Source organism: Dicentrarchus labrax, unplaced genomic scaffold (genome assembly GCF_905237075.1).
Source record: "Dicentrarchus labrax unplaced genomic scaffold, dlabrax2021, whole genome shotgun sequence".
Classification (NCBI taxonomy): domain Eukaryota; kingdom Metazoa; phylum Chordata; class Actinopteri; family Moronidae; genus Dicentrarchus; species Dicentrarchus labrax.
Genome location: NW_026136709.1, coordinates 4,835,090 through 4,850,215, shown reverse-complemented (window position 1 = coordinate 4,850,215; position 15,126 = coordinate 4,835,090). Strand labels below are relative to the sequence as shown.

Genomic DNA, 15,126 nt, shown 5'->3' with positions numbered 1-15,126 from the left:
ACTATGTAAGAGATATTTATTGGTAGTGTGAGCTGTGTATGAAAGCTGGAGTACGACTATAATCCTTGTCCCTGTTCCAAAATCTCAAAGGCCAGAACTTTTGTTGACATTAAAGTCGAGCAGTTTGGCACACTTCTCTGCTCTGCCTCATGTTTCCTCTCCAGTCCAGCTGCTCGGGGCTGTAGCTACCCTTGGTAATATTACTCTGACTGCAGCAGTTCAATGACACGAAGAAGAGTTTACACTCTAATAACACAAATTTGACACCTGATGGATTATTAAGACTGATTATAATGTTCAAGCAGACTAAATATCTTAAAATTTGACTTTTTAGGCAAAAATCTAATAAACTAAAGCTGCACTAATCCATATTTTTATCAACAATGGATCAACTTACTCTGTATTATGTGAAAGGGGTCTTTCGTACTGACAACCCATTGAGAATTCCACCAGCTCTGCCCTTAACAGCAGACCAAGTTGGAGAGTAGCTGGAGATGAGTTGGTGGAACCCAAAACAGAGTGAAATATGCGAGAATATGCTATACTTACATTTGTCTGGTGGCCAGAAACATGACTCCAAATAGGTACTGATGTTTCTAGATATGTAAATAGTAGTGTTGAATGTGATGACACAAGTATCCGGTCCAGATAATGTACTTTTTACGAGTATTAATAATAAAATAATAAAAATGTAATTTAAAATATCATAAATATAGCAGCAATTCCAAGGCTGTTCTGTAAACAGTTTACAAAATAGCAACTTCTGATCAACCCATACATCAATTTCAGGCTTAAATTAACAACTTCCAGTTAGTCCAAACCATGTCCGGTTTAAGCCCTGCCCATTCCGAGTACAGATATGAATACAGATAACTTTAGTTGGTTTAACAGATACAGATAATAGTATTAATAATTTCCCCATAACAACCTTAACATAAAATAATAATATGTAAGTGTTGTTTACAGCTTGTTACACTGCACGCAGGTGGCCAAGACAATTTAATTAATAGTGGTTTTGTATTACTTAAATTAAGTATTGAACTTTCATAAACTCGGGGTACTTGTGAGAGACAGGTTAAAAAAGGATAAGATCCAAATTGAAGCAGCAGAGGCTGAGGTATCCTGACTTTGAGTTCCTAACATTGGGGAAAGCTCCAAAAACACACTGGATCCTACACTTCCCAATATGCACCGCCTACCTCTTTCTAACTCTACACCTCCTGGTTGTTACATGCTTGCTGCTATAAATGTGTTGTCTCCAAGCCCAAGCCTAGAAGACCCTGATGCTATCACTATGACATCATCAGGGTTAATAGGCGACATTATACAGTTTTCACAGTAAGCTGAGCTTCATGTGTAAAGTCTTTGGAGTGCCAAGTGGGGTTCTTTTTTTGATCCCATGACCTCAATATTTCTAAAATCCTGGCTACGGCCCTGCAGCTGCTGTACACTTGATGATATCTCTGTGTGTGTATTTCCTCTCCCCATGGCCCGCCTCTATAGGAGCCGGTCTTTGCCTCTACTTTCTCTCCTCCTCCTGAGCCTCCTTTCCATACTCCCTCCCCTGATGATTCAGCCAGTCAGGTAGGATGTTGTCAGCTCTTGCCGCATGCATTGCTTGACCTTTTGCTTGCTTTTCCCCTCTTCCACCTACTTGAACAAGCCCTGAAACCCATACACAAAGCCCATTGTTTTCAGTTGCCACTTCACTACTTGATTTGAAATACCCTGTATGGAGAGTGTCAGCCATACTTTTTGGCACTGCATTCTTTCACATTACAAACCCTTTCACCCCGAAACAGACTTGACAAACCAAGTCTTTCTGCTCCGTTGGCTGCATCCACTGTGGTAAAACGACCACAGCAAGTGCACATTATGATCAGTAGTGCTCTGCAGTCCTTCACAGCCACCCTCCTCTTGTTTCATGCCACTAAATATTCCTCCCCGTCCCCAAGCTTTGTTGCTTTGCCTATGAACTCAGCATGGCAGCCCCTGCAGCTTCTAATTGCCCGTGCTGAGCTTGGACATTTTCCACCATCTTTTTCATCCATATCTCTAAATCCTCATCCTTTCTTGCCCTCCTCACCCCCACACCTCTGGTTGTGAAGGCCAGATCTCCCAGACCCATGCAGGTGGATGAGAGACACCCCTGGAGACGGAAGGTGACCCTGTTAATACTGTATACAGCGCTCTCGCCAATCCCCACCCCCAAGCTACCCCTCTCCAGTCAAAGTCAACGCAGTGGTGTTGGAGTTATGTTGTAGTTCGTCACTAAAAGACTCTGCTCTGCTTGTGTTCTTTGTCTTCACTTTAACTTTCATTTCCATCTCACAAATGACACTAAAACATTTCTCCAGTCTTGTGCAACCAGCAGAAAGAAAAGATAATCAATTATTTTCCTTTAGATGTTGGGAAATAGCTTGTTTTCAATGTGACGCAGGGATTAATGTGCTTCTTGTGTTTTAGTTATCCCCCTTTGGTGTACTTATTTTGCTTGGCCACATTGTCTGTTTGATGTCATTCTTGCTGTTAAAGGAAATTCCACATTTTAACACTTGATCACTGTCACAGCAAATGGCAATGTAAGATGTAGTGCTGGTTCCATCTTGTTGTTTGGTTGTGTGTTTTTCCTTTTACTGTTGTGTACAGAACTTAACATCTTAATATGCTTTGCCTAATATGTGCCTTTATAACGGTGGTAGTAACAGAAGAATAGTAATTTTCCCTTAATAACACTTCATTAATATGGTCTATTCATATGTAACAACACAAACTTCAAGTGTTTACAGTGTCTATTCTAAAGTGAAGTCTTGAGGAACTTCCTTACCATCAATAAACAGTAATTAGCATGTTAACTAAGGAAAACTCTTAGGTAATGGCCTTGTAGTTGTATAATATTCTCATGCAGAATAAGCCATTAATAAGTGCTTTATGATAAAAAGCCAGTAGTACAGATACAGTTTGATTTAAAGTGGTTCCTGGAATGTATCGAATATGACAACCTGATGATATGTCACAGTGCACATGTACCCTAAGGTTGACTATTCCTTTAACTTTCAGTGCATCAGGAGTATTCAGTGTCTCTGACAGTAGCGTCTCTCTCTTTTCATAGAGAATAGCTGATGCTGAAATGGAGTGCCAGAGCATCGAGGCCCACATGTCCATCCAGGAGCGGAAACAGCTGATAGTAGCCCAAGAGGAGGCCTGGAAGACCAAAGGCTACGGAGCCGCCAACGACTCCACCCAGTTCACTGTGGCCGCGCGCATGGTGAAGAAAGGTCAGAAGGCATTGCTGTGACGACAAACCAAACACAAATACTTCCTCTCCATTGCTTAGGGGTTTATGCACACATTCACTGAATTGCAGTCAGTCATTACACCACAGAGTCCACAGATCAGTCTCAGCTCTCTGCCCTGAATCCTCCAAAGCCCCCTTTTCAATTAGCACTTGACTAATGACTCCTTTTCCCTGCATCAGACCCAAACACATCAGGCCAGAGTAGCAGCTGAGAGGACTCTGCCCAGGCGCAAAGTTATTTTATGGTTGGAGTTGTTCCCTATTAGCTCCAGGCTTGGTCAGAAAGGGGCAGCTGCTGGGAGGTTTAATCTGTGCTTTGGGGGAGTCGATGGGTTTGGCCAGATTATGGCTGATGGAGAGAGGCAGAGGAAGGATTAGCATCAGAAACTTTTGCCTCAACCATCTTCAGAGCAGTTAAGAAGTAGTAAACAATGACTGTTTGCACAGTTCCAACAGAAGGGGACCTTTACTACTGCTGCTTATAATTCCTCGTTTTATGTAGCATATGACGGTCGCTCACCTCTTCACTCAACCATCCGCTCACTAGCTCTAACTACATTTTGGTCCCCGACCCTATACAGACACATACCTGTTGTTTTCTATTTAAACCCACAAACCGACGTCAAGACACGTAGCCGTTCCCAGCATTGATAAATTTAAAAAGTGCATGTCCTTGAAAATAAATAAAACTCTTTATAGCAATAGGGACAAAGCATGTGAGTCAACCTGCAATGTTTGTTCATTCTTTCACTTCCATTCAATTTCGATAAACTTCCAACTTCCCTCCAAAATATAACATTTATATCCATAATAATTATTCATGCAGACATAACTTAGTTAATCTGATTTTCAAAACTGTCCCTTCAAAATAAATCACTTTCTGCATCACAGAATATCTGACTGGAGAATATGTCATAATGAGGGAACAGCACAATGCCATTGTAGGAAAAGGATTTAAATTATAATCCAGTCCTACTGAAATGTGTGTCCACATTTTTTCAAACAACTGCTCATAAAGCAACATCTTCAAACCCACAGTTAGCGTGATCTATTAGGTAACACATGTAATAGCTCAGTGCCAGTTGACCAATAGTGACACTATACACGCTAGCAGATTAGCTCATTAATGGTAGTGCTAGCTCAGCTAGCTCTGTCAGTCACGTACCCCTCACCCTGAAGGTCTGTTTATGCCCTGTGTTCATGCTACATTAGTTGGCCTTAAGCAAAGTGCCAGTCTACAAATATGCCTAATAACATTAAATGACTTGCTCTGTGGTGTAAATTGAACCAATATTCTGGTAATGTTCCAATCTTGACATAAAACTGACCTGAAACTTATTTTTCTCAAATTGTATGTGCCATACCAGACATAGAGCACAGTAACCACGCCATGTGTTTTTGGGTCATTGGATGTTCATGCCTGTCTGTGTTCATACAACAGGGTTGGCCTCCCCCTCGACCCTCCAGTCTTCAGTGTCATCCAAACCCAAGAACAGCAGCCCTGCCATCTCCAAACCACAGGAAGGTCAGTTTTAATTTTTATACTGCTTTTCTGCCCATACTACACTCTGGTGTCCTCTGGTTACCTGTTATGTCACACTGCTGTCATGTGGAGCAGTTCAGTTCATTTAGTTGCCTTATTAAAGACTGGAGTGCTCAGCTGCTGCTCCAATCTGATTTAGACTTAATGACATGACTTTGTTACATCCTCAACTGTCAGCAGACACACATTTTCCAAAACGAATTCTGCATACAGTTAATCAACCGAAACATCTTTAATTTAGATGGACATCTGTTTAATGTGATTTCTGAGACATTGAGCTGACAGTTGTTTCACTGTGGGTTTTTTTTTCTGGCTTGGATTGTATTTGAACACAGTGTAATGATTGTCTTTGCTTCTCTTTCCAAAGACATGGAGGAGATGTCTGATAACGAAGGTGTATTCCCTTTATTTTTGGTGTTGCACTGAATGCAATGTCCATTACCATCACCAAAACCACAAATATCATCAACACTAATGTGGCTGATGTTGCTGTGAGACTTCTATTAGGTCATCAAAGACTAATAGAATATAAATCATGGGATAGTGTTGCCATATATGCATGAGTCTGAAGTGCAGAAGAATCCATATTTAGTGGCTGTTAACTGTTGATAAAATGCTTGTGACTGACAGCTGTGGTTGTGAATTACATATGTTCAGATTGGCTTCATTGTGACTGTATGCAACTGTTCATGCTCAGCCACAGTTCAAAGTCAACAAGTGTGACTCTGAACAACAGAACATCAGACTGCCTGTTCAGAGATGGCCTCTGTGCTAAAAGCAAACACAGAGTAAATTTATGTCTCTAACAGCTGTGTGTGTCTGTGTGTCTTTGTGTGTGTGTGTGTGTGTGTGTGTGTGTGTGTGTGTGTCTGTGTGCAGAGATCAAGGCCGTGCCAGATCTGAACCTGGAGTCGGACATGAAGCTGGATAAACTGGAGTCATTCCTTGGCAAGCTCAACAGTAAAGGTCAGTCTTGTTCACCATGCTGTACAAGCCACTGAGCATAGAATCAGACCTTTCACACTGTTAACACGACGGGAAAACAGTTCCACTTTATAACCCTGAAACCAATTATAGATTCACACAGAAGTTGAATCTCATTCCTATCTGATTGAGACAAAACTTCATGAATAAAATGCAGCATTCTCTGTCTACTTCACTATATTTCATTTGATGAGAGCTTCTGTTGGTGTTTTTTCCAGGCACATATTTCAGGCATTCGGTGACACCTGTGGTTACCGTTGGTAGCAGCAAGCTTGTTTTGATAGACATGGACCTCATGATGTAATTTAACATGTCAGTCTCATGTTTGGATAAGCACTAGAGTCATTTTTATGCACAACAGCAGTCAAATTACAGTATCACTTCAAACAAGTCTGAGTTAAAGGCAGTTGCGTTAAAAGGCTTCAGCAGCGCAAGGTTAAATATGCACAAAGAGAGGTTAAATGTCCTCTTCAGCCTTAATCATCATCTCTTATGCACAACAGGAAAAAAAGCTAAACCATGAAACACTGCGAATGGCTTAGTTTTCAGTTATTGAGAAGGTTGTTCTCATGTCAAATCAGTCTGTAATTGCAGTGTGGAGCACAAAAGATCAAATAAAAGAACAACTTTATTCCAACGTTTTTACAGCCACAATGTTAAGCCTACCTCTATTTTAAATTTTCATCCATGCCAACTGAAAGAATACATTTTTAGCAAAACACTTTGTGTGAGCAAATAGTAGTAAAAAGTAAAGTAAACTTAAAGTAGAGATGACAGGAACTGAGGGGGAGAGAGAGAGAGAGACGAGGAATGGCTTGTATCAAAGGGTCTCCCCATGAATCAAACTGGAGATGTTGTAATCATGGTATATATGCTGCATCTTTACAGCAGTGAGTTAAAAGTTATCTTTACAAAAGTTACCTACTGCAGCTTTAATGTCTTGATGTTTAAAGATGGAATTTTAACTCACTGCTATTGAGGTGCTTATGGATATATACTGTGATTACAACATCTCCATGTTCAATTCTGTCAAGAACTCTTGATACAAGCCATTCCTCCTCTCTCTCTCTCTCTCTCTCTCAAATTTGTCATTTCCTGTTGGTCCTTTTTTGCATTTGTTTCCATTTTCAGTTCGGTGCAGAAAAAGACGCACCCTACCATTCAAAATAATAATAAATAGTCAAAAATGAATAGAATGGACAAAAAGGCTTGTATTCATAAATAAGCACAACTTACTACTTTCATACTTCACATTGTATGATCCTGACACGGCTTCGTCTTGTCTTTCCTCAGTGTCTGGACTGCCAGAAGCCACCATCACAGTAACAGAGAAGAAGGTAAAGGAGGTAATGACCCTTGAAGATGAAACCTTTTCCAAGTTCTACCGCCAAATGGAGGAGCTTCCCGTCATCACTAATAAGGTGGAGATAGACGACGACTTCGATGCCATCTTCGGTCCCCAGGTCCCAAAGTAAGCTGTCACTGCCAGATGTCACCAAGTAACAACTCTGACTAAATAATCCTCGTGAGATTTTACTTTTTACTTGTTGACCTCACACCTCTCACCTCTATCCTCCCTCCAGGCTGCCCTCAGAGATGGTGCAGCACAAGCGAGCTGTGCGCCCAGCGCGTAACGTCCAGGCTTCTAGGAACCCTCTGAAGATGCTGGCTGCCAGGGAGGACATCAGACACGAGTACACAGAGCAGAGGCTCAACATTGGCCTGCTGGAGAGCAAGAGGATGAAGGCTGAGAAGAGTGAGTGAGGATGGATGAGCAGCTGGAACTGTGTAGACCAAAACACTCAGGGATACAACATTTGTCAAAATTTGTTCTAAATTGGCACAATAACTCTTGATGTTACAATATTAAACTTTGAATGTTTTCAAGAAAAATCTGTACATAATCAATCTCTTGAATTTAGTCCAGTCCAGCTTGTATAATTGTTTTTAATAACCGGTGTCCAATCTTGGCCAGTCACATGGGTGATCTGACATTTTAAATAAACTGCACTGCATGTTTGTCTGTCTTCTTGTTTGCACTGTTCTGTCACACTGTGCTGCGTTGTGAAAAGTCGCTGAAGGTGTGAAAGATGTTAGCTTCTACAGATGCACCCCTGCAGATATGCAATGATGAACACATCTACCTTTTTTTAAAAGATATAATTGTTGTAATTGCCAAGTGCAATGACTGTCTGTCTGCTTTTGTCTCGTCTTTGTAATATGCTTTCACCTATCCAGTGAATGCAGTGGAAGGCTCCCACTTCAACTACAAAATAAGAGAGATCAGAACATACATCTCAATCTCAGATACAAAATAAATGTTCACTGATATTATACAGTCTATAAATTGTTTCGCAGTGCTGTGTATCAACCCATTCGAGCTTCTTCTGGACTTATACTGACCTATATCTGGGACTGGAGTCAGTTTCCTGGCATTGTACAGAGCAGTCCTCAATAGCTCAGTGTGGTTTGTAAGCTGGACACAAAGTCAATGTCATGTTACTCCCATAACTTCCTCCTTCATCTCCTCTGACAGCAATAAAAACACTTGAACTGTCTCTGGAGTGTTCTATATTTGTTGTAGTCATTTAGAGACCTTCAGTTCCGAGCTTCAGAGGTCGTTTACATTCTTGTCTCATCTGTGTATAGGGGTTAAATGTAATAGACTGTGGTGCGTTAAATCTGTTTCTGTTTGTCTCATGTCCCCTCTCTGTGCTCTGTTCTGTTCACTGCAGTGAATAAGAACTCTGGTTTCTCTGATGTGGCTCTGGCCGGTCTGGCCAGCAAGGAGAACTTCAGTAACGTCAACCTGCGCAGCGTCAACATCTCCGAGCAGATGTCCAACAACAGCGCTGTGCCTTACAAGAAACTCATGCTCTTACAGGTCAAAGGTCAGTTGAGTGAACAGGCCGCTCTGACCATACACAAACAGGTGCACCTGCACTTCAGTTTTTCATCTATTATTATTTTATTACACGATGAATCCAGTATTAACTCATAAAAACATTTTTTTTATGAGTTAATACTGGAATCATCGTGTACATATATGTATAGTTGGCCCTGTTGGGTTGAGTTAGCCTTTAGGCCATCAAAAGGACACTTTTACTGTAAAGATGCATGTTGTAGCACCTGTTACTCACAGGAAAGAGTCTACAGCCATGCTAACAGCTCTGTGAGACTATACTTAAGGCACACTAGTGCTTTGAGCTATATGCTAACAGAAGCATGCTAACATTATGGATGTATTATTATCAAACATTCTGGTTATTCAGCCCACTGAGTAAGGCCAGTAGTCTTTCTCCTGGGCTCGATACGATACGTATCACAGTACAGCAGTTATGATTCAGTATATTGTGATATTGTAAGCAAGGCGATGTATTGGGATCACAAAACAAAATATTCCGAGCGCAGCCTTCTCGAATAGACAGGCTTGAGGATGCAGCCAAGAAGAAAGGAATACATTGATTTACATTCTTCTTAAATTTGCTTGTTTGTGAGGCAGCATCAGTTGTGAGGGAGTTACAATCAGTAGTTTAAGAGGATGGAAAAACAAATAGCTTCTGTTCTACACAAACTATGGAGGATGCTGCTTCAAGGGTGTCCTTTCCAGAGGATATCTAAAATGGGAGACGAGAGTTGGTCTATTTCGGTGTCTATGCACCTCCTCCAAGCGTCTGCTGGTGACAGCTGTGGCTCTAAATCATTCTCCCCTGGTCACCTCGTACTATCCTGGGCTGATCCTGTCTTCAAAACCCCACTGTGTGTAATCCAGAGCAAATCCACTACACCAGCGGTACTGCTTTGTTAGGAGTTAGCTGTCCCAACCTGACAGTGTTGAGAGTGGTGCGTTAGAATAGCTGCTACTAACCTCTGCGTGGGTCACATGGAGAGTCACTGAGGCCCCTGGAGTTTGTAATTTATGACTTGATGTAAATTGCATACTGTTCCGGCTGCATTAAAAAGTTGGAAAGACATGGTTTTAATAGGAAGGGGTGGGTTACACATGCATGTACATACATGTCCAGGGTCAAATGGCTGGCACATCGTTGCCCCAACACCCCTAGCATGATAATCCAGGCATGCTGACATCGATAATCAGAGCTGTCACTGATAAGCCACCTGTCTGCGTGTTTTATTTTTCCTGCCTATGCAACGTCAGGCCGACGTCACGTCCAGACCAGGCTGGTGGAGCCCAGAGCGTCCTCCCTGAACAGCGGTGACTGTTTCCTGCTCATCACGCCACACCACTGCTTCATCTGGATCGGAGAGTTCGCCAACGTCATTGAGAAGAACAAGGTCTGGCTTTTTGAGCGCAGGAAAACCGGGTAGACAGGCACATCCACACAGGTGGAGCGAGGGTGCTGTTATGTAGGCCGGGACTTCACGTGCAGGATGTAAACACAGCCCTGGCAGGAAGCAACGGTGGCACAGCACAGGAAGAAGTGTGTGTTGATAGAAATGGTGTGTGTGTGTGTGTGTGTGTGTGTGTGTGTGTGTGTGTGTGTGTGTGTGTGTGTGTGTGTGTGTGTGTGTGTGTGTGTGTGTGTGTGTGTGTGTGTGTGTGTGTGTGTGTGTGTGTGTGTGTGTGTGTGTGTGTGTGTGTGTGTGTTGAAGGAAACAGACACAAAACATAGCTATTGTTCAAAGCTTAGACCTGTCTAATGACCTTTCATTGGCTGAACAGAGCGCTGACCTCAATCAGACAAAAAAGGAAAGTTCTGAGCCATGGCCCACATTATTGATGGGTTGTTTTAGTTGAGTTCATTAAAGTTCACAGACTCTTGTTTGTATTTTAGACATGTGCAATGAACTTGAACTCCCAGGATGATGGGGTCTTGGGTTTAAAAAAAACATGAACCGTATGTTGACCGTGTCTGCCATTTATTAAAAAGCACGAGACATCTGTGTGTTTGGAGTCAGATGAACTGAGCTCATCAGTGTCACGTAATAGAAGTTTTTTTCAAATCTTTTCAGGCTTCAGAGTTGGCAAACTTCATCCAGAGCAAGAGGGATTTGGGTTGCCGTGCTAACTACGTCCAGGTCATCGAGGAGGCCGCCAGCACGCACAGCCACGCTGCCAAGGAATTCTGGAAGATTCTGGGAGGGCAGTCGAGTTTTCAGTGTAAGGATTTGTGTATCTGGCATAATTTAAACCTTGGTGAAACAGTCCCTGAAACCATGAAACGTGAGTTGATGCCCCTGGTTTCTTCTTGTAGCTGCAGGAACGCCAGATGAAGATGAGCTGTACGAAGGTGCCATTGTAGAGACGAACTGCATTTACCGCCTGATGGAGGACAAACTGGTTCCAGATGATGATTTTTGGGCCAAGATGCCCCGTTGTTCCTTGCTCAACCCCAAGGAGGTCAGACAACTTGATATTTATCTTGAATATGTTGAGCTATATATGAATATACATTCACACCGGGGGTTTAAAGCCACCCTGTGTGAGAGACAGCAACGACCACTGGTACCTTTGAGTTAGAAGAATAAAAACTGTCTCTGTATGTGTCTCTGTGCAGGTTTTGGTGTTTGACTTTGGTAGCGAGATGTACATTTGGCATGGGAAGGAAGTGACGCTGGCACAGAGGAAGGTGGCCTTCCAGCTGGCCAAGCACCTGTGGAATGGCACCTTCGACTACACAAACTGCGACATCAACCCACTGGACCCGGGAGAGTGCAACCCAATCATACCAAAGTATGCAACTTATGGTCTAAATAGTTGTAGTAATAGGTCGTAATATTTGTCATTCATGAGCGGCTGCTTCAACAGTGTACTGAGAGGATCTTCAGTGATTGAAGTGCTGGTGTTTTGTCATTGACGTGCTGTAGGAAAGGTCAGGGGCGACCCGATTGGGCTGTGTTCGGCCGACTGACTCAACACAATGAGACCACCTTGTTCAAAGAGAAGTTCCTGGACTGGAGCGACTCCAGGAAAACTCCCAGTCCCATAAAAAACACCAACGACCACATCACTGATCAAAAGGTATTAAGAAGTACCTCAGCATCATAAAAGTCTGATAACATACAGCAGCAAATGCAGATTCTGTCCCCGTCTGCCATCACTCTTATTTCTGTCCTTCGTCTTCACACCAGGAGCAGTCCACCTCCGATCAGCCCCACGCGTACGACGCCTCCCTGATGCTGCCCCTCCACCAAGGGCTCGTATGCACCAGACTGGACGGGTTCAACGTGGGCCGGGGCTACGGCGTGGTGGAGGCAGAGGAGTGGCGGAGCTACGAGATCAGCACGCTGGCAGTGGAGGTGTGGCACATCCTGGAGTTCGACTACAGCCGCCTGCCGCGCCAGAGCATCGGCCAGTTTCACGAGGGCGATACGTATGTGATGAAGTGGAAGTACATGGTCAGCACTGCAGGTTGGTATCGTCTGTTTCCACATATTGCACCGTCACCTACACCCAGACTTCCAGCTAGGATTTGATCTTTTTACTTTGAACCTGTTTGCACCGGGCCCAGCGGTGGTTCACTCTTTATAAACCACTGTGCCACAGTGCTTCAATGACATACATAGATAGTACGATGTATATAGCTGAAACAATAGGCGATCAATTGGTAACTATTTTGACAATTGATTAATTGTTGGTCATTTTTCAAGCTAAATAAACTTACATGCTTTCAGCTTCTTCTCAAATATAATATTTCCCTGCTTTTCTTTGTTTCGTATAATAATAATTAACTGACTATCTGTTTGTTTTGGAGTGTTGGTTGGACATTAATTAATATTTCTTTCTGCACTAGGATTTTATTATGGACATTTTCCACTTTTCTTTGCCATTTTACTGACAAAAATACTGACAACGATTTATTGAGAAAATAATCAGCAGATTAATCAATATCTAGGTGCAGCCCTAATAATATTATGTAATATTACCATATAATGTAGAACAGGCTTTTTTCAAAATTGTAAGAAAATCAAGAGGAAATTGAGGGGAAAGTAAGAGTTTATATGGGTAAATACCTAAATATATTTCAATGTGAAACAGTGGGCTCACACTCACTTCTTAAAACTGCAGTAGGTACAACTTTTATAAAAAATAACTTTGTCATATTTACCGAGATGTTTCCTATATCCTGACAGTAGTACATGAAACAGATAATCTAGGACGAGCCAGAGGACAAAAAGATATTTTCATAAGTTATTTACTGCAGCTTTAATTTTTTTTTTTAAAAAGTGCTTAATTTTCTTCATATTGGTGCTCTATTTCAACATAGTCTGATAGTCATCTGTGACGGCTGAGAACAAAATAATGTTACTGAATAGTGGTACTGAATACAGTGTGTCTCCTCCTCAGAAGCCACAACACTCACTGATCCTAGTTTTTATGTGGGTTATTGTAGATCTAGGCCACTCAACTGCACGTCACATCCTTCTCTGACTCACTCTCAATAGACACTAGTCTTTTCTATTTACAGACATTTCGAGATGTAGTTCAGTTTCCTTTGCTGTTCTACTACTGTATATTGTAAATCAGAGTAGAAAGAGGTCCAAGATGTTTGGTCAGAAGTACGAGCCGCCTAGTTAGCATTAGATTGTCCATTTTAAATTAGATTATCTGTCATTTCCCTATAAGATCATGCTTCATGATTAGTTCAGAAATATATCTATATATATATAAAAAGTTGGTTACATTTATATGATGCACATATTCCAAATAGTGATGTACTATCTCTATGCTTCAAAAGGTCTCTGAACTCGACTCAAAATATGCAAAGCCATAGCAAATGTTTCTTGTAATACTGTATGCAGCATTTTGTAGTCTTCCAGGGCAGTAGTCACATACTAGATCCAGACATTAGTGCCTTTCTAACAATCTGTCTCCATCAGTTGGGAGGAGACAGAACCCGGAGCAGCAGAAGACAGCGGGGGCAGGGAAGGAGAAGTGCTGCTACTTCTTCTGGCAGGGCCGCAACTCCACCGTCAGCGAGAAAGGAACATCAGCGCTGATGACAGTAGAGCTGGACGAGGAGCGGGGAGCACAGGTACGTGAAAGAGCGAGTGCGTGTGTGAGCGAGAGAGGTTCCTGGGAGTCATCGATTTTCTTTGTCTGTCCATTTTTTGCACATAGAGTTGTGTGTAGGCTTCACTCCTCTCGTTTGATTTCATCTTCCTCCAGGTTCAGGTCCAGCAGGGTAAGGAGCCTCCATGTTTCCTGCAGTGCTTCAAAGGAGGGATGGTGGTCCACTCTGGGAAGAGAGAAGAGGAGGAGGAGAACTCGCAGAGTAAGCCCACATCTCTGCTTTAAAATCAGTCAACATAGACACAAAGTTTGCCCGCTGCTGCTATTCCATCATTCATTAGCAAATGGTCTATTTAGACGTCCATATTTTCTGAATGATGCTGATCTCTAACAGTTCCAAATGAATGAGACTCCCAGTGGCTTCTTACTTTTATTTACAGCTATAATTGCTTCTGTAGCAGTCATTTAAATCCATCATCTGCCCATAATGAGTGACTCATATATATGAGAACTGTGTTGTAGCTTAGAGAAGAATTGGATTTTGAGAATAGAAACACTCCTGAGGGATCAACACTCCAGCTAAAACTGTCAGTAGCTCCATATTTTCCCACACTTCTAATAAGTAACTGAGCTTTTGTTCTTTAGGCTGAAAGTTTCTTTCTCTACTGTTAATGTTAACACCACTCTCATCAGCTAAATGCCCTAAATTGTGTATCTCCCTCACCTCTCGCTCTGCCCCTGTCCCCCCCTCCCCCCCAGACGACTGGCGCCTGTACTGTGTGCGAGGTGAGGTGGAGGTGGAGGGCCACCTGCTGGAGGTGGCCTGTCACTGCAGCAGCCTGCGCTCCAGGATGTCGATGGTGCTGCTGAGCGTCAGCCAGGCCCTCATCTACCTGTGGCACGGCTGCAAGTCTCAAACACACACACGGGAGGTGGCACGCACTGCCGCCAACAAAATCAAAGAGCAGTGAGTGGAAACTTAGGTTCCTCAACTTTTGGTTCCTGAAACCTGTTTTGATCATCTTACAAGATGTATTGAGATACAGCCGTTATCAGGCAGTATGACATCTTTGTCTCTGTGCAGTTGTCCTCTGGAAGCTGGCCTCCACAGCAGCAGCAAGGTGACCATTCGGGAATGTGACGAGGGAGCAGAGCCCGCTGGATTCTGGGAGCCCCTCGGGAGGAGGGACAGGAAAGTGTACGACTGCATGTTGCAAGGTGGGTTGAACCAAAGTGCACGAAGCCACTTCACTGTAATCAGAGCTGTGGATGGTGTCATTAACTAGTGCCCCTGGTTATGTGTGTTGTTTGTCCTTTGACCCTCAG

The 15,126-nt window shown here is 42.7% G+C and overlaps 1 protein-coding gene across 1 annotated transcript in view; it reads left to right on the top strand.

Moving 5' to 3' along the window:
- svila (supervillin a) overlaps positions 1-15,126 on the top strand; it is a 54,332-nt gene that overhangs the window by 33,460 nt on the left and 5,746 nt on the right. The window contains 18 exon segments of the mRNA XM_051411327.1: positions 1,504-1,584; positions 2,109-2,162; positions 3,113-3,278; positions 4,740-4,823; positions 5,721-5,807; positions 7,119-7,296; positions 7,409-7,581; positions 8,561-8,716; positions 9,985-10,121; positions 10,800-10,947; positions 11,042-11,187; positions 11,345-11,520; positions 11,655-11,808; positions 11,919-12,198; positions 13,668-13,822; positions 13,957-14,062; positions 14,560-14,767; positions 14,885-15,018. Of these exon segments, the coding sequence (XP_051267287.1) occupies positions 1,504-1,584; positions 2,109-2,162; positions 3,113-3,278; positions 4,740-4,823; positions 5,721-5,807; positions 7,119-7,296; positions 7,409-7,581; positions 8,561-8,716; positions 9,985-10,121; positions 10,800-10,947; positions 11,042-11,187; positions 11,345-11,520; positions 11,655-11,808; positions 11,919-12,198; positions 13,668-13,822; positions 13,957-14,062; positions 14,560-14,767; positions 14,885-15,018 (2,623 nt within the window).